Genomic DNA, 19,311 nt, shown 5'->3' with positions numbered 1-19,311 from the left:
AACTGGACAGCTTGACAGAGATCTGTTACGTCGTGACATACAGATCTTTGCGTATCAGTGAAGCTCCCAGTTTGCTGAAATCCGTTCTTGCCGGCCGATTATTGTCTATTTTTTGGCAATAGAAATGCCGGACGAAGTCTATAGCTGACGTACCTTGCCATACTGTCGTTAACATCTTGACGTTTATTTGACGTCACTGTCGCTCGACGTCGCTTGTAATTTTTTTTTAACCGGTACTTTTGCTTAGACTATAAAAAAGGCAGTGTTTTGTTTTGCGACTTGCTAAAGTAGTATGAATTTAGCAGGACACATGTGGTATGTTGCTCGGACTGTTTCAATATTTCCACTGTTTATAAATACATGTTTGTAGTGATCATGAAATCTGAAATAATCTGACAATAATTAAACTTGACACAAACAGTAATCAAACCCAAAGTGTCATTGTTTTCTTTTTACTTAATAATCAAATTCTAAAAATGTAACACAAAATAACGATAACAACATTTTAACAAAGTACAGAAGATTTTCCTCTCAAGTAATATAACGATTAATGTAGATACATTTCAAGATTTTTTATCTATCATATATAAGAGTCAAGTCAAGCCTGAAAGGGTCCAGGTTTTAGAAGAAATCAATATAAAGATCATCATTGACACTGTAAGAGTGAAACACAAATGTAATTAAGGTGAAAACAAACAAGGACAACTTTTCAATCATTGTAGAAATGTCTTCATATGTATAGTGACAGTCTTTTTCAATTTCCTCTCATTATCAGTGACTTTCTCCTGTAAAATTCTTCTAACACAGTGTCGGCTTGATATCAATTTGACTTTCTCCTGTCAAAATTCTTCTGAACACAAGTGTCGGCTTGATATCCGAATCTGTTGTAAGGACCTTTGGTTGTCTGAATGTAAACGTACAATTTTTATACGTATACGAGTATATATAAATAATAAAATATAAATATTGTAAGAAGATTAATAAATAAGAATCAAAAAACACAAGAATTTTTGTCTTGAAAGAAGACAATATTTGGACATGAAGAAGATAACTGATATGTTACCTGTATAAATGTTGTTAAAGCAATTCTGTACATGTATGTAAGAGCAAATAGAAATTACTGAAACTATAGGGGTAAAGTAAACATAAAGAGAACACTATTTGGACATGTAGAAGATAACTGATATGTTAATTATATAAATATTACTATGATGTTAAAACTATCGTGTATGTATTTTAGAACAGATATAAAGTGCCGTAACTATAGGGGAGGGGGTAACGTATACATACCTTGTACATCCTCTTTTCCTGTTGAAGGTTATGGATGCAAGTCCGTTTGCAAAGGCTTGCATTCTTCTAGACATGTTTACATCTTTGACCTTCGAGTGTTTGAAATGAAGAATTATCACAGTCACTATAAGCTCTAAGCTGCTGATGACTAACCCACCGAGTAGGTACTTGCCTGTAACACAGGTCGGATATCAAAAATGATATCATCATATGTTGAAATCAAACTATTGCATATCATAAATTATTTAAAAAAGAAGAATCAACAAATATTCGTATCATTGCATTTTATGAAACAAAAGGTTTTTATTGAACGAAATGAAATGTTACACTTCAGGTAGAAATAAAGTGATAACTTAGGTTAGGATTTCCCTAGGAAAGTCATTTCTTGATAAAATATAGGGCACGTACTTAACATGGGTATCTGTAACGACGTTGAGGGTATTTTGTCCGCTATCAATGTCATCATCACCGTCAATGACAACAACAATGTCAGAGAAAATGTCAGCTTTTCACCGGAATCCGTCGGTACAGCAAAAACAACTATACCAAGTAACTGTATGAAGAATACCGGAAGTACGATGTTCACCAAGTAGTAGGAATACTTTCGCTTAAGCTCTAACCCAAACACAAGATATTCAACCTCCGAATGATGCATTGAAACGCTGATAACACGTATATATGACCTAATTTTTTCGTATTCACCGTTCTCTTCATATTGTCTAAATGTAATTTCATCACCAAGAACAGCTAGTTTGACGATGTCTTTAGTGAGCATCCATCCTGAAATCTTAAAAAATTCAAAGAAAGGTTGTTGATTAGGCAATCATTTTTCACCGATACTTTTCGGAATTTATGTGTTTAAAGCACTAACCTGGTTCATACTGTGCTAAGATTGCCTAAATCATGATTATTTTTCCTGTTAATAGAAAGAAGTAAAACATGAAATAGATTGAGACCCTAGCTGCAAAAATCTTGTTTTTTTTTATTGAACAGGCCTTTCGATTGCTTTCTACGCCATAAGGCATCCTTTGGCGAAACGTTGGCCAATCAGACGACTCCTTAAAAAAGAAAAGAAAGGGATCGGAAGACCGTGACAAGGTTTGAAACTCGAATTTCGCGTGTATCAGATGATACTGACGGTTGTGAGTGGTCCAATTTAATGTATTTAGTAATATTATTTAGTAAATTCAAGTAATTTGGACCCGTACTCGGCTGACAAACATGTATTAGTCTATGTTAACGTACCGAATTGTTGTGCCACTTTTATGTCTATCTGAGAGTTTCAGCACGAATGCGCTCGTTTGCTGATAAATATTTCATGAACGGGAAGGGCTAGAGACTTGGTTGGACGCTTAATACAAACGTGAAATAGTGAAAAAAATTAATTATCTGGACAATTGTTTTCACAACGTCCCGGGAAATGAACCCTTTGCTCGTAGACTCGAATCTTTTATTTGACATATTTAAGATGAACACAGAGGTTTTTTATCAATGTGGTCATATTTTCTTCCCAGGTCCGATACTCGTGCCTGTGCACAGAGACAGCCACCTTAACCACTAGGCCACAGCTCCCCTTGATATTATCTGTATTAATTGGTATACAACAATAGTGAAACAATGCTGAGGCCTTTATCCTTACTTAGTGTTGTTGTTTATTCTTTGACTGAAGCTTTGGTGATAAATGATCCATTCCTGTATCAGCCGAGCGAATTAGAAAAGAAATAATAATACATGTATTCACACTTACGACAATCTCGCATGTTTGTGTATCAAATGGAAACTTTGATACTTGGACTGAACAGTATGAGACAAAGTAAGCCGGGGCCAACCAGAACACTGAACCTTTATCATTTACAGTGATCGGAATACTCTTCTGATTTCGGTTATCACCTATAACCTCTATTCCTGTAACGCTATAATGGAAAAATGTATTTCCATTATTACCTATAACCTCTATTCCTGTCACACTATCATGGAAGAAATGTTTCCATTATCATCGATTTCCTCTATTCAAAAATAGAGAAATACAGAATCCCTAAAGAAAGCCCAACACGACAAAATTGAAAATGTTGCAGGCTCGGTTTGATTGAGCCTGTTCATGGACGGTACTGGAAAGTGCAAGTTATCGTCCACGCCCCCTAGTCAAGTCACACTTTAATGACAAAAAATATTTCCATTATCTCGAATAACCTCTAATTCTGTCAGACTATTGATATAATGGAAGAAATATTTCCGTTATCACCAATAATCTCTATTCCTGTCAAACTAAAAGAAATAATTAAAGAAAAACAAAATTTGATAATAATGAAGTCACTGATAAAAGTTATATGTGTCAATTAAATCATATTTATATAAACTCTTCATATATTTTTGATGTTGCTCTTTCACAGTGTGTCAAAGGTGTTTACATGTTATAATAAGATAATTGACATGTTATCACACTACAAATTCTTTTCTTATCCATCTCAAGTCCGAAAAAAAAGGAAACAACAATACAATATTGTCCAGGGTGCACATTTGTTGATTAATTCAATAAAGATTTAGATTTAGTTAACAGGTTTAAAAGCAATTGTATATCATCAGTGGCATTAATATTCCCGTGATATTCAAGAGTTATAAATAAGTTTGTATGTTGGCCATTTGTCAAGCAATATTACGCAAGTTTGTGAATTTCATCAAGTTCACCAACGTAAAAATTTAATAATAATTGATGTAATAATTAAAAGGACTCCACTGAGGTTTAAAAGCCTGAAAACATTATATATAAATGAGTTGGGGCACTTCAAACAGAAATATATGCAATGGTAGTTAAGAAATTTACTTAAAAATAAATTGAAAATCGTATTTTTTTTATTTTCTTATCCCGATTTTAGTGACAAACGTTTAAACGCTTTTCATTTTAGGTCATTTTTTTACAATTTGAATAATTATTCTGGAAACGAAGTGTCCGAATGATCTGAAATTTTGAACAAATATTAGTTGTCTAAACCTGCATCAAATGGTACATTTATCTGGAAAAAATATTTTCAGTCCCGTCATGTCCAATTACCTGAGTGGAATGACTTTAAAGCTGTCATCTATGTTGAACTATGACGATACTTACGAGTTTTGCAATACTAGAGTAGGTCTCCATATTTGATCCGGCTTGTAATACACGCCCGATACATTTCCGTAATGCGAAATGTTCCATGATAGACGAGAATCCTGCCAGACCTGATAAACATACACATGTACAATACGTGAATATATTGTATCATAAACATACACATGTACAATACGTGAATATATTGTATCATAAACATACACATGTAAAATACGTGAATATATTGTATCATAAACATACACATGTTCAATACGTGAATATATTGTATCATAAACATACACATGTAAAATACGTGAATATATTGTATCATAAACATACACATGTTCAATACGTGAATATATTGTATCATAAAAATACACATGTGCAATACGTGAATATATTGTATCATAAACATACACATGTAAAATACGTGAATATATTGTATCATAAACATACACATGTTCAATACGTGAATATATTGTATCATAAACATACACATGTAAAATACGTGAATATATTGTATCATAAACATACACATGTTCAATACGTGAATATATTGTATCATAAAAATACACATGTACAATACGTGAATATATTGTATCATAAACATACACATGTTCAATACGTGAATATATTGTATCATAAAAATACACATGTACAATACGTGAATATATTGTATCATAAAAATATACATGTACAATACGTGAATATATTGTATCATAAACATACACATGTACAATACGTGAACATTTGTATCATAAAAATACACATGTACAATACGTGAATATATTGTATCATAAACATACACATGTTCAATACGTGAATATATTGTATCATAAAAATACACATGTACAATACGTGAATATATTGTATCATAAACATACACATGTACAATACGTGAATATATTGTATCATAAACATACACATGTTCAATACGTGAATATATTGTATCATAAACATACACATGTACAATACGTGAATATATTGTATCACAAAAATACACATGTACAATACGTGAATATATTGTATCATAAACATACACATGTACAATACGTGAATATATTGTATCATAAACATACACTAGTTCAATACGTGAATATATTGTATCATAAACATACACATGTTCAATACGTGAATATATTGTACCATAAACATACACATGTTCAATACGTGAATATATTGTATCATAAACATACACATGTTCAATACGTGAATATATTGTATCATAAACATACACATGTGCAATACGTGAATATATTGTATCATAAACATACACATGTGCAATACGTGAATATATTGTATCATAAACATACACATGTACAATACGTGAATATATTGTATCATAAACATACACATGTTCAATACGTGAATATATTGTATCATAAACATACACATGTACAATACGTGAATATATTGTATCATAAAAATACACATGTACAATACGTGAATATACTGTATCATAAACATATGCATGTAAATACGTGAATATATTGTATCATCTACTTAAAGACTTTAATTCGCGGCTTTTCGTAAACACAGGACTAATTATAATACATGGCAAAATATAGTAAAAGTTCATTGTCATTCTTATTGATTAATTAATCATGTTATGCATAGGAATCAACTTACTAGCCCCAGTGATCCTGTAATTGCCAACGTTTGATCAACAATATTCTAGTAAAACAAATATAAATGTATGTTATAAAATGATTTACAAAGAAAAAACATAAATCATCACCGCAAATGTTTTAAAAAACAATGAAAATGTGTTCCTATTTAAAGCTGTGCATATTGCCTGCCATTCTATGCAAGCATAGTAAATACAATTTTAAATATACATGGCTCTTAATTGGTGTTTATTTCTAGTGCAAAGTATAAATTTAGTCGACAATAAAATCTTACGATACTTTTTTAAACTTTATTCTTGTAGTTACTAGATTAAAATCATACAATTTATAATGTATTTGACTAAATTTATCAGCTTAGCCGCCACAAACCAATTTAATATTCAACAGTTTTTTGTTGTTGTTGTTGTTTTTTTTGTTGTAAAAGTTTGTATAACGTCAAGATTATTGTATTTATAATTTTATAATTACCAATGCAAGGACATTTCTTATATCAAGAGAACAAAGTAAGATAACTTTGTCGGACGGACGGACGTTTGTACTGTAGCCTGTTAAAAGGTCAGTCTGTAATCTACTCTCGTCGTCAACGGAATATGCAGATACAACTGAAACAGATAAAAGTTTGTGAAAATTTAAACAAAAATATGACAAACAGGTAAAAAGAAATGAAATGCAATTCATTTTATGACAAAGAAAACAACGAAATTCATTTTATGACAAAGAAATCAATATTTTGTTATCTTACCTGTAAACCAAAAGAACAGGGTTTTAAAAATTGAAAGGTAGTCCATTGCATGTCAAATATGTTCAGTATCAAAAGCTGAAAAAACGACAATTTTTCTGTTTCAATTCTGGTATGAACTTTTTAACTGAAAGAGCATATTCTGTTTAAAGTATATATGAAAATCACTATGAACATTAATTAGATTGATTTGTCCGGTAACTTAGGATTTGTGTTCAATACTCGTATCTTTATACAATTTGTAGTAATTTTGAATCCTAATATATTTCAAGGTATAAATATTTATTGTCCTCAACAGAATCATAAAATTTGATCCTATATTATCCTATGTTATAAAGTAGCTGTAGATGCAATTAATGAAAATATTACACGGTGGTTATCAGACACTTATTTAAAACAAAAATGTTTAATTGGGACGTTAATATTGCAAAAATAATATTTTGATATTAGAGTTTTAATCAATCCTGTTCTCTGTAGTTTTAAAAAGTTTTATTGACTGACCGTCTATTCTATTGATTGTTTCTAATTAGAGGAAGCTTGTCCAGGTCAATTCATCTTGGTCAAACAAAAAACTTTTAGCGTAATCAAAACTGTACTTTATGATACACAAAAACCTCTTAACTTTTAAACTGCTTAATCAATAGACACTCTGGTCATCAAAACTAAACTTTGATATACATGTACACGTATTTTTCCTTTATTTGTTTTTCGTTTGTTCACGGTGTATAGGGAAAAAGTTTAGCCCAGTTTTCAGTACTAACGGATTCTTTAATTTGCTGCATTTATGACGAAAACGTTTCAACATTATTGAAATAGTTTAAATAACTAAAGCTATAAATAAAATAATTCTACATTCCATAGTTTTAATATCCTATGACAATTGGTAGAAATATATATTTGTCCGAACATTTTTGTATGTTTATCAATTAGTACTGTATCTATGATTTAATTTGAGCGCAAGTTTAATAGCTTATTGGTTTGACTTTACTAATGACAATCGCTTTTTATTAGAAGAGGTAAGAAAAACAGAATTTCTTCAACTAAATCGAATTATGCTTCATTGAAATTTTACAAAGAATCGTGGTTAACAGTAAACACAGCTTATTTTCGTCATTCTATTGCAGATTTTGCGATGCAAAACTGTTTTTGATATTACGAAAATCAATTTTCTTAAAATCAAATTTGAATTGCTTGCCTTCAAAGCCGGTACCATTGCCGAGCAATGTTTATCATTAAAAAGGTAACGTATGAGTGATTTATTAAATAGTCACATTAAGCCTACAGCAATATAGTTAGCATATAACTATAAATAAGATTTGGATATATCTACATGACATGGACAAAAAATCAAATGAAAAGCTTAATGAGGTCCAAGAAAAAACTGAGAGTATGGACTTTATTTTATCTCAAACAAGTACAAAGATAACTTCACTTGAAAATCAAAAATATGAACTTAAAAATGACCTGACTTATTTACAATCACAGTCAATGCGTAATAATCTGGTGTTTTCAAATATCAGTGAGGCCCCGACTGAGTCTGCCGAAACCACAGAATCTGTATTAAGAGAATTTCTGGTTGAAAAAATGAAAATTGCACAAGATTTAGTGACTCAAATGTCTTTTGAAAGAGTTCATCGGATGGGTATCAAAAGAGACGGGCGAATCCGCAACATTGTAGCCAAATTTACAATGTATAAGGAGAAAGAGTTTGTTAGAAAGCAGTGGAAATCATTGTCAGGTACCCCTTATTTTGTGAATGAACAGTTCCCAAAAGAGATTGTTGATAAGAGGAAATCCCTTCTACCTAAAATGAAAGAGGCCAGGCGTGAAGGTAAAACATCATGGATATCTTACGATACACTTTACATCAACGGGAAACCTGTACGAGACTAGGGATACGAGGAGGATGATCTGTCTATATTATCATGGAACATCAATGGATTAAGTAGAACTAAGCGGGACAATTCGGAATTAGTAAACATCTTGGCCCAACATGATATTATATTTCTATATGAAACATGGGCTTATAGTGACAGTAATTTAGAATTAACAGGTTATAATGTTCACAACTTCTACAGAAAATTTCAACACCGAAGAGCAAAGAGAGCCAGCGGAGGGGTTGCATTATATTATAAAACTGAACTGTCTTCTGGTATTTCAGTGATAAAAAATCAATTCGATACCATAATATGGATTAAATTAGACAAATGTTTTTTTTCATTTTGAAAATGACGTATATTTATGTGGGGTTTATCTCTGGGGTGATGATTCTCCAGCGTACAATACAGTTAATGTAGACTTATTTGAATGCATTGAAAATGATATAGCATATTTTGAAAATAGAGGCTCTATCTATCTGATAGGGGATTATAATTCAAGGGTTGGAGTTAAAAGAGGTTTTGTTGTACTGGACCGAATTAATGAATGCTTTGATGATTTTGATTACGTTCCGGATAATGACCTTGTACGGGCCTCAATGGATAAAATATGTTATGCTTTTGGTACAAAACTGCTTGATCTTTGTATATCAAATAATCTACGTATAGTTAACGGTAGATTAGGGAGTGACTTTTAATATTGCCTCGTATATTTATGTAACGGAGCATCCGTAATTGATTATCATTTAACTCGTGAAAAGAATTTCCCAAATATTTGTAATTTTATTATACATTCTGTAAATGAATGGAGTGACCATACTCCCGTTAGTTTTTCACTGTTTTGTAACAATATAAAACCGGTGGTGAATGAAAATGTTTTTGTGCGCTATAAATGGAATGATAATCATGTAAATACATTTCGAAACAGTCTGATCGCTAAATTGCCAGAATTTAATAGGTTGACCTGCGCTATTGAAAATGGTAATCGTTTATCTATAAACGATGCACTTAATAATTTTACAAGCCTAATAAGAAATGTGGCAGACCCTTTATTCTCAAAAAACATTCCTAATAGAATTAATCATTCATTTTCAGACACGAACCCGGCAAAAGATGCAGACTGGTTCGACAATGAATGTAAAAGAACAAAAGCGACATATTTAGACGCTTTAAATGCGTTTAATGCATGTAAAACAAGATCAAGTAGAGAATATTTTTGTAGATGTAAACAAGAATATAAGAATATAATAAGAAAAAAGAAAAATATTTACTTAAGAAGTAAATATGCAGATATAGAAAAATTAAGGTTCAGCAAACCGAAACAATTTTGGAAGTACTTTAAAAAGAAACCAAATTTAGCACAAAACAATGAAATTACAGTAGAAAATTTCTATAGTCATTTTAAACATTTATATAACGACGTCTTTGAATGTTATAATGAAGTAGCAAATAATTTTTGTGAAGAACATAATTTTTATGATTCTGGCTGTGCTTTCGATGAATTGAATATACCAATTACAATTACTGAAATTTTTGAAGCTGTCAAATCTCTTAAAAGGGAAAAATCTGCAGGTCCCGATTTTCTCTTAAATGAATACTTTATACAATCAATAGATATCTTGGGTTCACATATGTGTGATATATTTAATGCAATTTTTGAGTGTGGGATTTTTCCAGATAAATGGACCGAAGGAATAATTGTTCCTATACATAAAAAGGGCGATGTTAATAATGTACAAAATTATAGAGGAATTACTCTCGTAAGTTGTCTTTCTAAACTTTTTACATCTATTTTAAATAAACGATTAGAAGCATTTTGTGAAAATAATCATGTAATCTCAGATGCTCAGTTTGGATTTAGAAAAGGTAGGTCTACTGTTGATGCCATATTTATTTTGCATTCAATTATGCAACATTATATAAACAACAATAAACGATTATATGTTGGATTTATTGACTTGAAATCTTGTTTTGACAGTATAAATAGAAATTGTCTATGGTTAAAATTATATAAATGTGGTGTTCAAGGTAAAATCTTGTGTATTATTAAAGATATGTACGATAAAGTTAAATCTTGTGTACGATCTTGCAGTTCATATTCCGATTTCTTCATGTATGCAGTGGGTCTAAGACAAGGGGAGGTAATTTCACATAATTTCATTATTTGTTGAAGACCTAGAATTATATCTTCAAAATGATATCAATGTAGGTTTACAAATTGATGATATAGTTATATTGTTGTTGTTATTTGCTGACGATATGGCAATACTAGGTAAAACACCAGAAGATCTCCAGACAAGTTTAGATAATCTATATAATTACTGCAACTGTTGGGGACTAGAAGTTAATACGTTAAAAACTAAAGTTATGGTTTTTAGGAAAAGAGGTAGGGTACGTGCAAATGAAACATGGTACTACAATGGGCAACAATTAGAAACAGTTGATAATTTTAACTACCTGGGTACTATTTTCAATTATACAGGCAACTTTGCTTTAAACCAGGAACACTTAATTGGCAAAGGCCTTAAGGCATTAAATGTTTTACTATATAATTGTAAAAAATATGATATAAAACCTAAACTCAAATGTCAACTGTTCGATTCATTTGTTGGTTCTATCTTAAATTACTCTGCTGAAGTATGGGGACATTCTAAATCTAAAGAAATTGAACGTATCCACCTTAAATTTTGCAAAAATGTTCTAAATGTCAGAACAAGTACATGTAATGCAGGGGTTTACAGTGAATTAGGAAGATGGCCATTATATATTGCTCGTTTTGTTAAAGTAATCAAGTTTTGGTGTAAAATAATCCAAACTGATAATATAATTATGAAAAAAGTTTATGAACAAAGTGTTATTGATTGTGAACATGGATATAATAACTGGGTCTCAAATGTTAAACGATTATTGTATACATTTGGCTTTGCTGATTGTTTTATATATAGTGATAATGTTGATGGTAAATTATTTCCTAGAATATTTAAACAAAGACTTATTGATAATTATGTACAAGATTGGCATGGTAATATTGAAAATAATAATGTTTTAGATCTATATAAAAATTGCAAAACTAATTTATCGTATGAAATTTACCTCGACCTTTTACCACGTAGTTTAAGAATGTATATTTCCAAAATAAGATTATCAGCCCATTCTCTCAGAATACAAACTGGTAGATATAGTAGACATAGATTACCACGAAACGAGAGATATTGTCAGTGCTGTAATACCCTTGATATCGAAGATGAATATCATTTTGTTCTGGTTTGTTCTTGTTATAATAATATTCGTAAGACATATATAAAAAATATTTTTATGTTAGACCATCGTTGTTCAAATTTATACAGTTATTGCAAACTTCAAACAAGCTTTTATTGATGAATTTAGCAAGATACATTAAAGAAAGTTTGGCAATCAGAAATACTCTCTTAAATATTTGATTTTTTAACATCCTCTTGGAAAATAATTTTTTTTTTACAATTCTCATATATTATACCATCATGTTTGTTTGTGTAATCATGAATTGTTCTTAAATAATAAAGGTATTTTCTCTTATTTGATACATTATCATATGATATTTGTGTGTTAACGTGTATAACTTTTAATGATACTGTTCTCTATCTAGAAAGAAACTGCTCAATAAGTATTTAGTTTTGCTGCTGGTTAACATCTATCCTTCGCCTTTATCGGGAGGTTGTTTTACTTTCAGTGGGATGGTTAGACTCACTGGGTAAAATATGGTATACAATATCCTGTGAGGTTGCCAGTAGAATTTCTATTACTGCTATGATTGAGAAAATATTTACTTATTACTTATAACAATGTACATTCTATTATATATTCTAAGTATCATAATTATTGTACTTTGTGTTACCATGATCACGTGACGTGATAATTGTTTTATTTATCTATATGCATGACGATGTACTATGTACAAGTCTGAATAAAACGTATGTTCTGTTCTGTTCTGTTCTATAACATGAAGACTGAGAGTATTTGTGCAACCATTTTGTTAAAGATTTCATGTAAATTTGCATTTTATAAGCGTAACCTTTACAAATCCATTTACCAGGCTTTTAAATACCGTGCCTTTGGCAATATATTTTCAATAATATCAATGTAATAATACTTAATATATCCAGTTGCTCATATTTAGTCATTTATTGAAATCATTAAAAAATCTCATAAAATTTCTTTGTCAACCATATGAAACAAATAATTTTCCTATCATTTACGGGTTAGCAGCCTAGAAGCCCTTTATGTATATAGTAAATCGTTAAAATTTTTCTTTTAAAAAGCCCTAAGAGCTAGAGCTAAGATATTAAGCACGATACATCTTCTAATGGGTGTCTACCATTTTTGTTCAAATAAGGGCCCTGGGGGTTAAAATTGGCCCCGCCCCGGGGATCATTGATTTTCCTTGTATGTATATAGTAAAAACTTTAAAAAAAACTTCTTTTAAAAAATCCAAAGAGCTAGAGTTTAGTTATTAAGCATGAATTATCTTCTAGTATCTTCAAATAAAAGCTCTTGGAGACAAATTTGGCGCCCGCCCAGAGGGGGGGTCATTGTTTTTCGATATGTGTATTGTAAAAACTTAAAATGTCTTCTTACAGCTAGAGCTTAGATATTTATCATGAAAGATCTGCAAATGGGTGTCTACCAAGTTTGTTCAATTAACAGCCCCTGGGTTAAAATTGGCCCGACCCGGGGACCTATATAAAGGATCGATTTCAGGGCCATCATGGCCCTCTTGTTTAAATAAGGATCGCGATATTGGAATAAGACGTGAAATAGTCTAAGTATGTGCTACCGATTCATTTCCGACGGTTTTCATGTCTGTACTATCCTTAGTTTTCTTTAGGATGCTAGGCTGCTAGGCTGCCAGGCTGCTAGGCTGCTAACCTCACAAATTTCGAAGTGTCAAAATAAAAAAAGAAACAAAGTTCAATATTTAAAAAAAATAAAGATCGCGATACTGAAATAAGACGTGGAATAGTCTAAAAATAGATAATAACAGAATCCCTAAAGAAAGCCCAACACAGCAAAATTGAAAATGTTGCAGGCTCGGTTTGATTGAGCCTGTTCATGGACGGTACTGGAAAGTGCAATTTACCGTCCACGCCCCCTAGCACCGGCTTAAGCAGAATTCAACATTTAAGCGTGAAATAGTAAAATTCTGAATTTAGAAACATCCGCAGATGTGTTCATACGGCGGTTATCATGGAACCTTCAATGTGACACTTCCGTGCCATTCCATGAAAAGCGGCGTATGGTCCCCAAGAAATAAAAAGCGTGTGCCCTAAACGAGAAAACAATGGGCGGAACTAATTAAAATGGAATTTTGAAAGGGGATCAGAGGTTATGAAGCCTGCATATCACAGATAAGACGTCAAAAGACAAATTTAAAAAGCAGGCAACATATCCTAAGGGTGATTCAACATTATTCAGGTAGGAATATTGGAACCACCCAACTAGAAAATGCCGAAAAAGTGAAACTAAAAATACCACAAGCACAACAATTATGTCGTGCTGAACGATCTTCAAGGATCGAAAATATAACATCATTGATTAAATGTACGGGGAGACTTTTTACAGCCGCCACACGGCACAAATAACACGGATGTGATCTTAAAATAGATAATAACAGAATCCCTAAAGAAAGCCCAACACAGCAAAATTGAAAACGTTGCAGGCTCGGTTTGATTGAGCCTGTTCATGGACGGTACTGGAAAGTGCAATTTACCGTCCACGCCCCCTAGCACCGGCTTAAGCAGAATTCAACATTTAAGCGTGAAATAGTAAAATTCTGAATTTAGAAACATCTGCAGATGTGTTCATACGGCGGTTATCATGGAACCTTCAATGTGACACTTCCGTGCCATTCCATGAAAAGCGGCGTATGGTCCCCAAGAAATAAAAAGCGTGTGCCCTAAACGAGAAAACAATGGGCGGAACTAATTAAAATGGAATTTTGAAAGGGGATCAGAGGTTATGAAGCCTGCATATCACAGATAAGACGTCAAAAGACAAATTTAAAAAGCAGGCAACATATCCTAAGGGTGATTCAACATTATTCAGGTAGGAATATTGGAACCACCCAACTAGAAAATGCCGAAAAGTTGAAACTAAAAATACCACAAGCACAACAATTATGTCGTGCTGAACGATCTTCAAGGATCAAAAATATAAACATTGTTTTAAATGTAGGGGGAGATTTTTTCCCAGCCGCCCGGGGGACAAAAAAACCCGGATTTTTGTCTAGTGCTACCGTTCTTTTCCCAAGGGTTTTCATTTGTTTATCCTTGTTTCTTAAGTGGGGGGCTGCCAGGCTGCTAGGCTGCTAACTTCACAAATTTCGAAGCGTCAAATAAAAAAAAACAAAGTTCAATATTTAAAAAAAAAGGATAGCGATACTGAAATAAGACGTGGAATGGTCAAAGTATGTGCTACCGATTCATTTCCGATTGTTTTCATGTTTGTTTGTTTTTTCTCTTTTATTTTTCAATCATAATATACAAACATTCAAATCATAGTACATGTAATGAATACATAAAAATTAATGTCAAATCAATGTTATCAGATTACGACAAGTATATTTGTATGTTAAGATCTTTTTATAAAAGATTTTGACAGAAGAAAATGAGTGCTAAGAAAAACTGATAGTACTATAAAGTGCATAGTAAGTATGAAAGAGAGAAACGAAAGTGTATAAAGAAAGGAAAGATAAATGAAGAATGAGAAGAAAAAAAGGAGAGAGAGAGAGAGAAAAGATAAAGATTAGTTATGTCCCTATTAAAAAATAGTTGAAAAAAAATTACATTCATAATGATATTTTACAAAGCTAATACTTAGTAAAAAATATATCTAAAAAATAAAAAATGGAGAAAATATAAGGAATGGACTAAACGGAGATAAGAATTAAAGATCGTTTCCTTTTCTATTTGTATATGCATAAATTATATGTCTAAATTGTGTGGTTTGGGGGTCTGTAAAAGTTAAGTTTCATTGAAATTTGACCATTTTTCTTCAAAATTTTGTAGATTGTCTTGTATTAATGATATTTCTTTTTCAATTCTAATCCTGTGAGAGAAATGGCATAAATTTTTCAAAGGTGGGTATATTTTTGCTATATTTCATTTTAAATATGAAGTATTTAAACAGAATTATGATAAAATTTACTGTGTTATGTTTACCTAATATACCGGACACACATGTCTTAAGCTTAGAGGTATTTCATAACCTTTAGAGAATAAAAAAAATTGAATTTTGTTCCAGAAAACTTGTGTTGATTGACATTCCCATAGTAATTGTTCAATAGATTCTATCTCCATAGAACAAAAATCACACAAATTGCTAGATGATAATTTGCATTTAAAAATATCTTTATTTGTTGGGACTTAATGCATTAAAAATTTGTATTGAAAACTACGAAGATTGGTGTCGATTGTAGACTTAAAAGGTATATTAAATATTGGTTTCCAATCTATTTCATTGTCATTAAATATGTTTTCCCATTTTATGGATGCAGTTGGTTTTTCAACAGTTATTGCATTCATTTGAAGTTTATACAACAGCTGATTTGGAGACTTTGTTTTTTTTATATTTTTTTCTATTAGAACATCTTCTTTATTCCTATAGAGAAAATGCATTGAAATGTTTTCTTTAAGGCACTTTTGGATAGCTGAGATTAATTGATGATATTTTAAATAATCTTGTGTATCAAGACTTAGAAGTTGTTTTGCTATATCAAATTTATAAAAGGCTTTTGTACGAAAATCAAAGAGTTGGTCTATATAATTTATACCTTTTTCATGTCATTTTTTTTCCAGTAAGTTGTATTTTGTTGTAATTTTATCTCAGTATTGTTCCATATAATATGTTTTCTAATTTCATTTCCATTTATATTAGAGGAGTTTACTACAGAAAACCATGAAATTAAGATATCTCTGAGAAATGTATTCGTTTTACAGATTCTTGAAACATCATGAGAACTAAGATTACATTCAAAAATAAATTTACCACCAAATGGTTTTAATATATTCTCAAAGAAGGCTTCCCAGTGTCCATTGCTTTCATTTGAAATCAATCTCTTTACCTAGCAAGCTTTAATTGAAGTTAAAAATGATTTTATATATGTTAATTTTAATTCTCCTGCATCATAGTTGTTTATAATAGTTTTACGCTTAATTTTATCTGTTTTACCATCCCATAAGAAGTTAAAAATTGCTGTTGTTAACCCTAACCCTAGGTCAGGTGGGTTTTCAAGAACTGTAAATGGATAAATTAGTTTTGGTAATGCAAATGTCTTAATTACTATGACTTTGCCCATCAATGTTAGTTTACGGTGTTGCCACTGTTTTAAGCATGTTTTAAATTCTTGTAGTTTAGGTTCTAAGTTAAGCATATTCATTTTGGAGTCTGTGTAGAAAGTTATGCCAAGTGTTTTCGCATGTTTTGATGTCCAAGTGAAATTCATATTTTCTGCATATTTTAAATTTATTGTTTTGAGGGCTCCAACCTTCAATACAACTGATTTTGATGTATTTAGTTAGAGACCAGATATATTTCCAAATTCATTAATGACTTTAATGAGTTTTTCAAAAGAATATTTTTGTCCATTATTTATATATGTTGCATCATCAGCAAATAATGTCTGTTTTATTTCTTTATTATTTATTAAAAATCCCTGAATATCATTATCTTTTGCAATCCTGTTTGTTAAAAGTTGAATACATATGATGAATAAGGAAGAAGAAAGGGGACATCCTTGTCTTACTCCCTGTTGAATATGAAAACTTTCTGACATGTGACCATTATTTATGATTACACTATTAATTTTGTTATAGAAGAGTTTAACCCATGAAATAAGCGATTCACCAAACTGAAAATAGTGAAGTCATTGAACAATAAAATCATGATTTAAGCTATCAAATGCTTTTTGATAATCAGCGAAGAAAAGAAGACCAGACTTGTTATTTTTTTCAATATGTTCTATTATTTCAAATATTAGTCGTACATTTTCTCCTATATTGTGTCCTTTCATAAAACCTGTTTGCTCATGACTAATTATTTTATCTAATACTTTCTTTATTCGAATAGTAATTGCTTTTGTAGCAATTTTATAGTCAATATTTAAAAGACTTATAGGTCGCCAATTTGAAAGTGAAGTTTGGTCTTTACCTTCCTTAGGTATTAAGGTTATTATACACTTAACAAATCTTATAAGTGTGCACCATTTATGTCCTTATAACTTTTTCGTTTATCAATATATTTATACAAACGTTTGTGTACTGACTATTGGCTGCATTCCCACACTTTTCCGGTGTTCAGGCATGTCAATTTTAATTATGAGGTGCGTTCCACCATGAACGAACGGAATTCACAAAATGCACGAGAAATTGTCAGAATGGCTGAAATAAAATTGCACATGATATTCTCGGATACGATAGAGATCGACACATCAGAAAAACATAACATGGGTAGATTATCTATACAACAGCATGACATAGCCCGGGGATTGGTCAACGCTGGAGTACACGAAACACAGGTTGGTTACAAAATTTATTTGTTTTAATGATTATTTTAATTCCTTTGCATTGTAAAAGCCGAATATCATTTAAATTCAGTTTCTACCTAAGACAAGCATAAATGCATATTTTTATTTACTTATTACATGTATGTAACATTTGTAGGTTGCGCCTCGCATGGTGGTACACCGGAATATTTTCAAAAGGCTAATCATTGAATACAGAGCAACTGGCATCGTTGGTAACCTTCCTCACGGACACCAAAATTATCTACAACGGTATGCAACATCGATGTGACGACACTTCCAGGCTGTAATACACAGTCAGGGTGGGCACATAAGGTATCAGGACATCGTTTTGCAACATCGACTTTTGACACGCATTCACATATTTTAGTAATACATCTTAAATTTGTATCTTGAATGAAAAAAAAATGAATAAAAATGATACTGTGTCTCTTTTCTGTATTTATTCAAAATTTCAGCATGATCGGGCAAATATTGATACACCTATGAAACCATTTATACATGCACACTTATAAGATTTGTTAAGTGTACTTTGTTTTTGAATTTCTGATAGTTCACCTTTTCTGTAGGCATAATTAATACAGTTCACAAAATATGTTTTTATTTTATTCCAAAATATCTTATAAAATTCTGTAGTAAGTCCATCAGAGCCAGGTGATTTGTTATTTTTCATTTCAAAAAGAGCAGTTTTACATTCATTTTCACTTAAAAAACCTTCACACATTTCTTGTTCTTCATTTGATAATTTATTTGTATTATCATCAAAAAAGGAATATCTGTTTCTTTCTGTGGAACTTTAGTGTATAATAATTTATAATATTTCACTTCTTCTTGTAAAATCTGATCAATATCAAAAATTTCTTTACCATCTATAACTAATTTCGTAATACTTTTTTCTCAGCATGTCTCTTTTCTAAATTAGCAAAATATTTTGAGTTCTTTTCATTTCCTTCAACATGGATAGCTTTTGATCTTATAAATGAACCATTTATTTTCTTTTCATATAAATTTCTTAATTCATTTTGTTTTATGGTTATTCTTTCTAGTAGATCTTTTTCGTCCTTATTATCGGTATTATAATTATTATTATTACTAATTTTATCCAATGTTTGATGTGCCCTATTTAGATCAGCTAATTC

General features: G+C 31.0%; 1 protein-coding gene across 1 annotated transcript; it reads right to left on the bottom strand.

Moving 5' to 3' along the window:
* Positions 1-798: 798 nt before the first annotated feature.
* LOC132731205 (acetylcholine receptor subunit beta-like) lies at positions 799-3,165 on the bottom strand. The gene is made up of 4 exons (XM_060717339.1): positions 3,038-3,165; positions 1,699-2,077; positions 1,291-1,462; positions 799-904 (listed from the first exon to the last, which is right to left on the bottom strand). The coding sequence occupies exons 2-4, from the start codon at positions 2,063-2,065 to the stop codon at positions 799-801; spliced, it is 645 nt and encodes a 214-aa protein (XP_060573322.1). The 5' UTR covers positions 2,066-2,077; positions 3,038-3,165.
* Positions 3,166-19,311: the final 16,146 nt, after the last annotated feature.

Source organism: Ruditapes philippinarum, unplaced genomic scaffold (genome assembly GCF_026571515.1).
Source record: "Ruditapes philippinarum isolate M1 unplaced genomic scaffold, ASM2657151v2 ctg1763_1_1_1_1, whole genome shotgun sequence".
Classification (NCBI taxonomy): domain Eukaryota; kingdom Metazoa; phylum Mollusca; class Bivalvia; order Venerida; family Veneridae; genus Ruditapes; species Ruditapes philippinarum.
This window is presented reverse-complemented; position numbering and strand designations above follow the sequence as displayed.

Coding starts and splice junctions, on each gene's coding strand:
- LOC132731205 (XM_060717339.1), bottom strand. CDS start 2,065: ATGCTCACTAAAGACATCGTCAAACTAGCTGTTCTTGGTGATGAAATT. Junction 1,463..1,698: donor GTTACAGATACCCATGTTAA/GTACGTGCCCTA, acceptor CCTGTGTTACAG/GCAAGTACCTACTCGGTGGG. Junction 905..1,290: donor AGGAAAAGAGGATGTACAAG/GTATGTATACGT, acceptor GTTTACATTCAG/ACAACCAAAGGTCCTTACAA.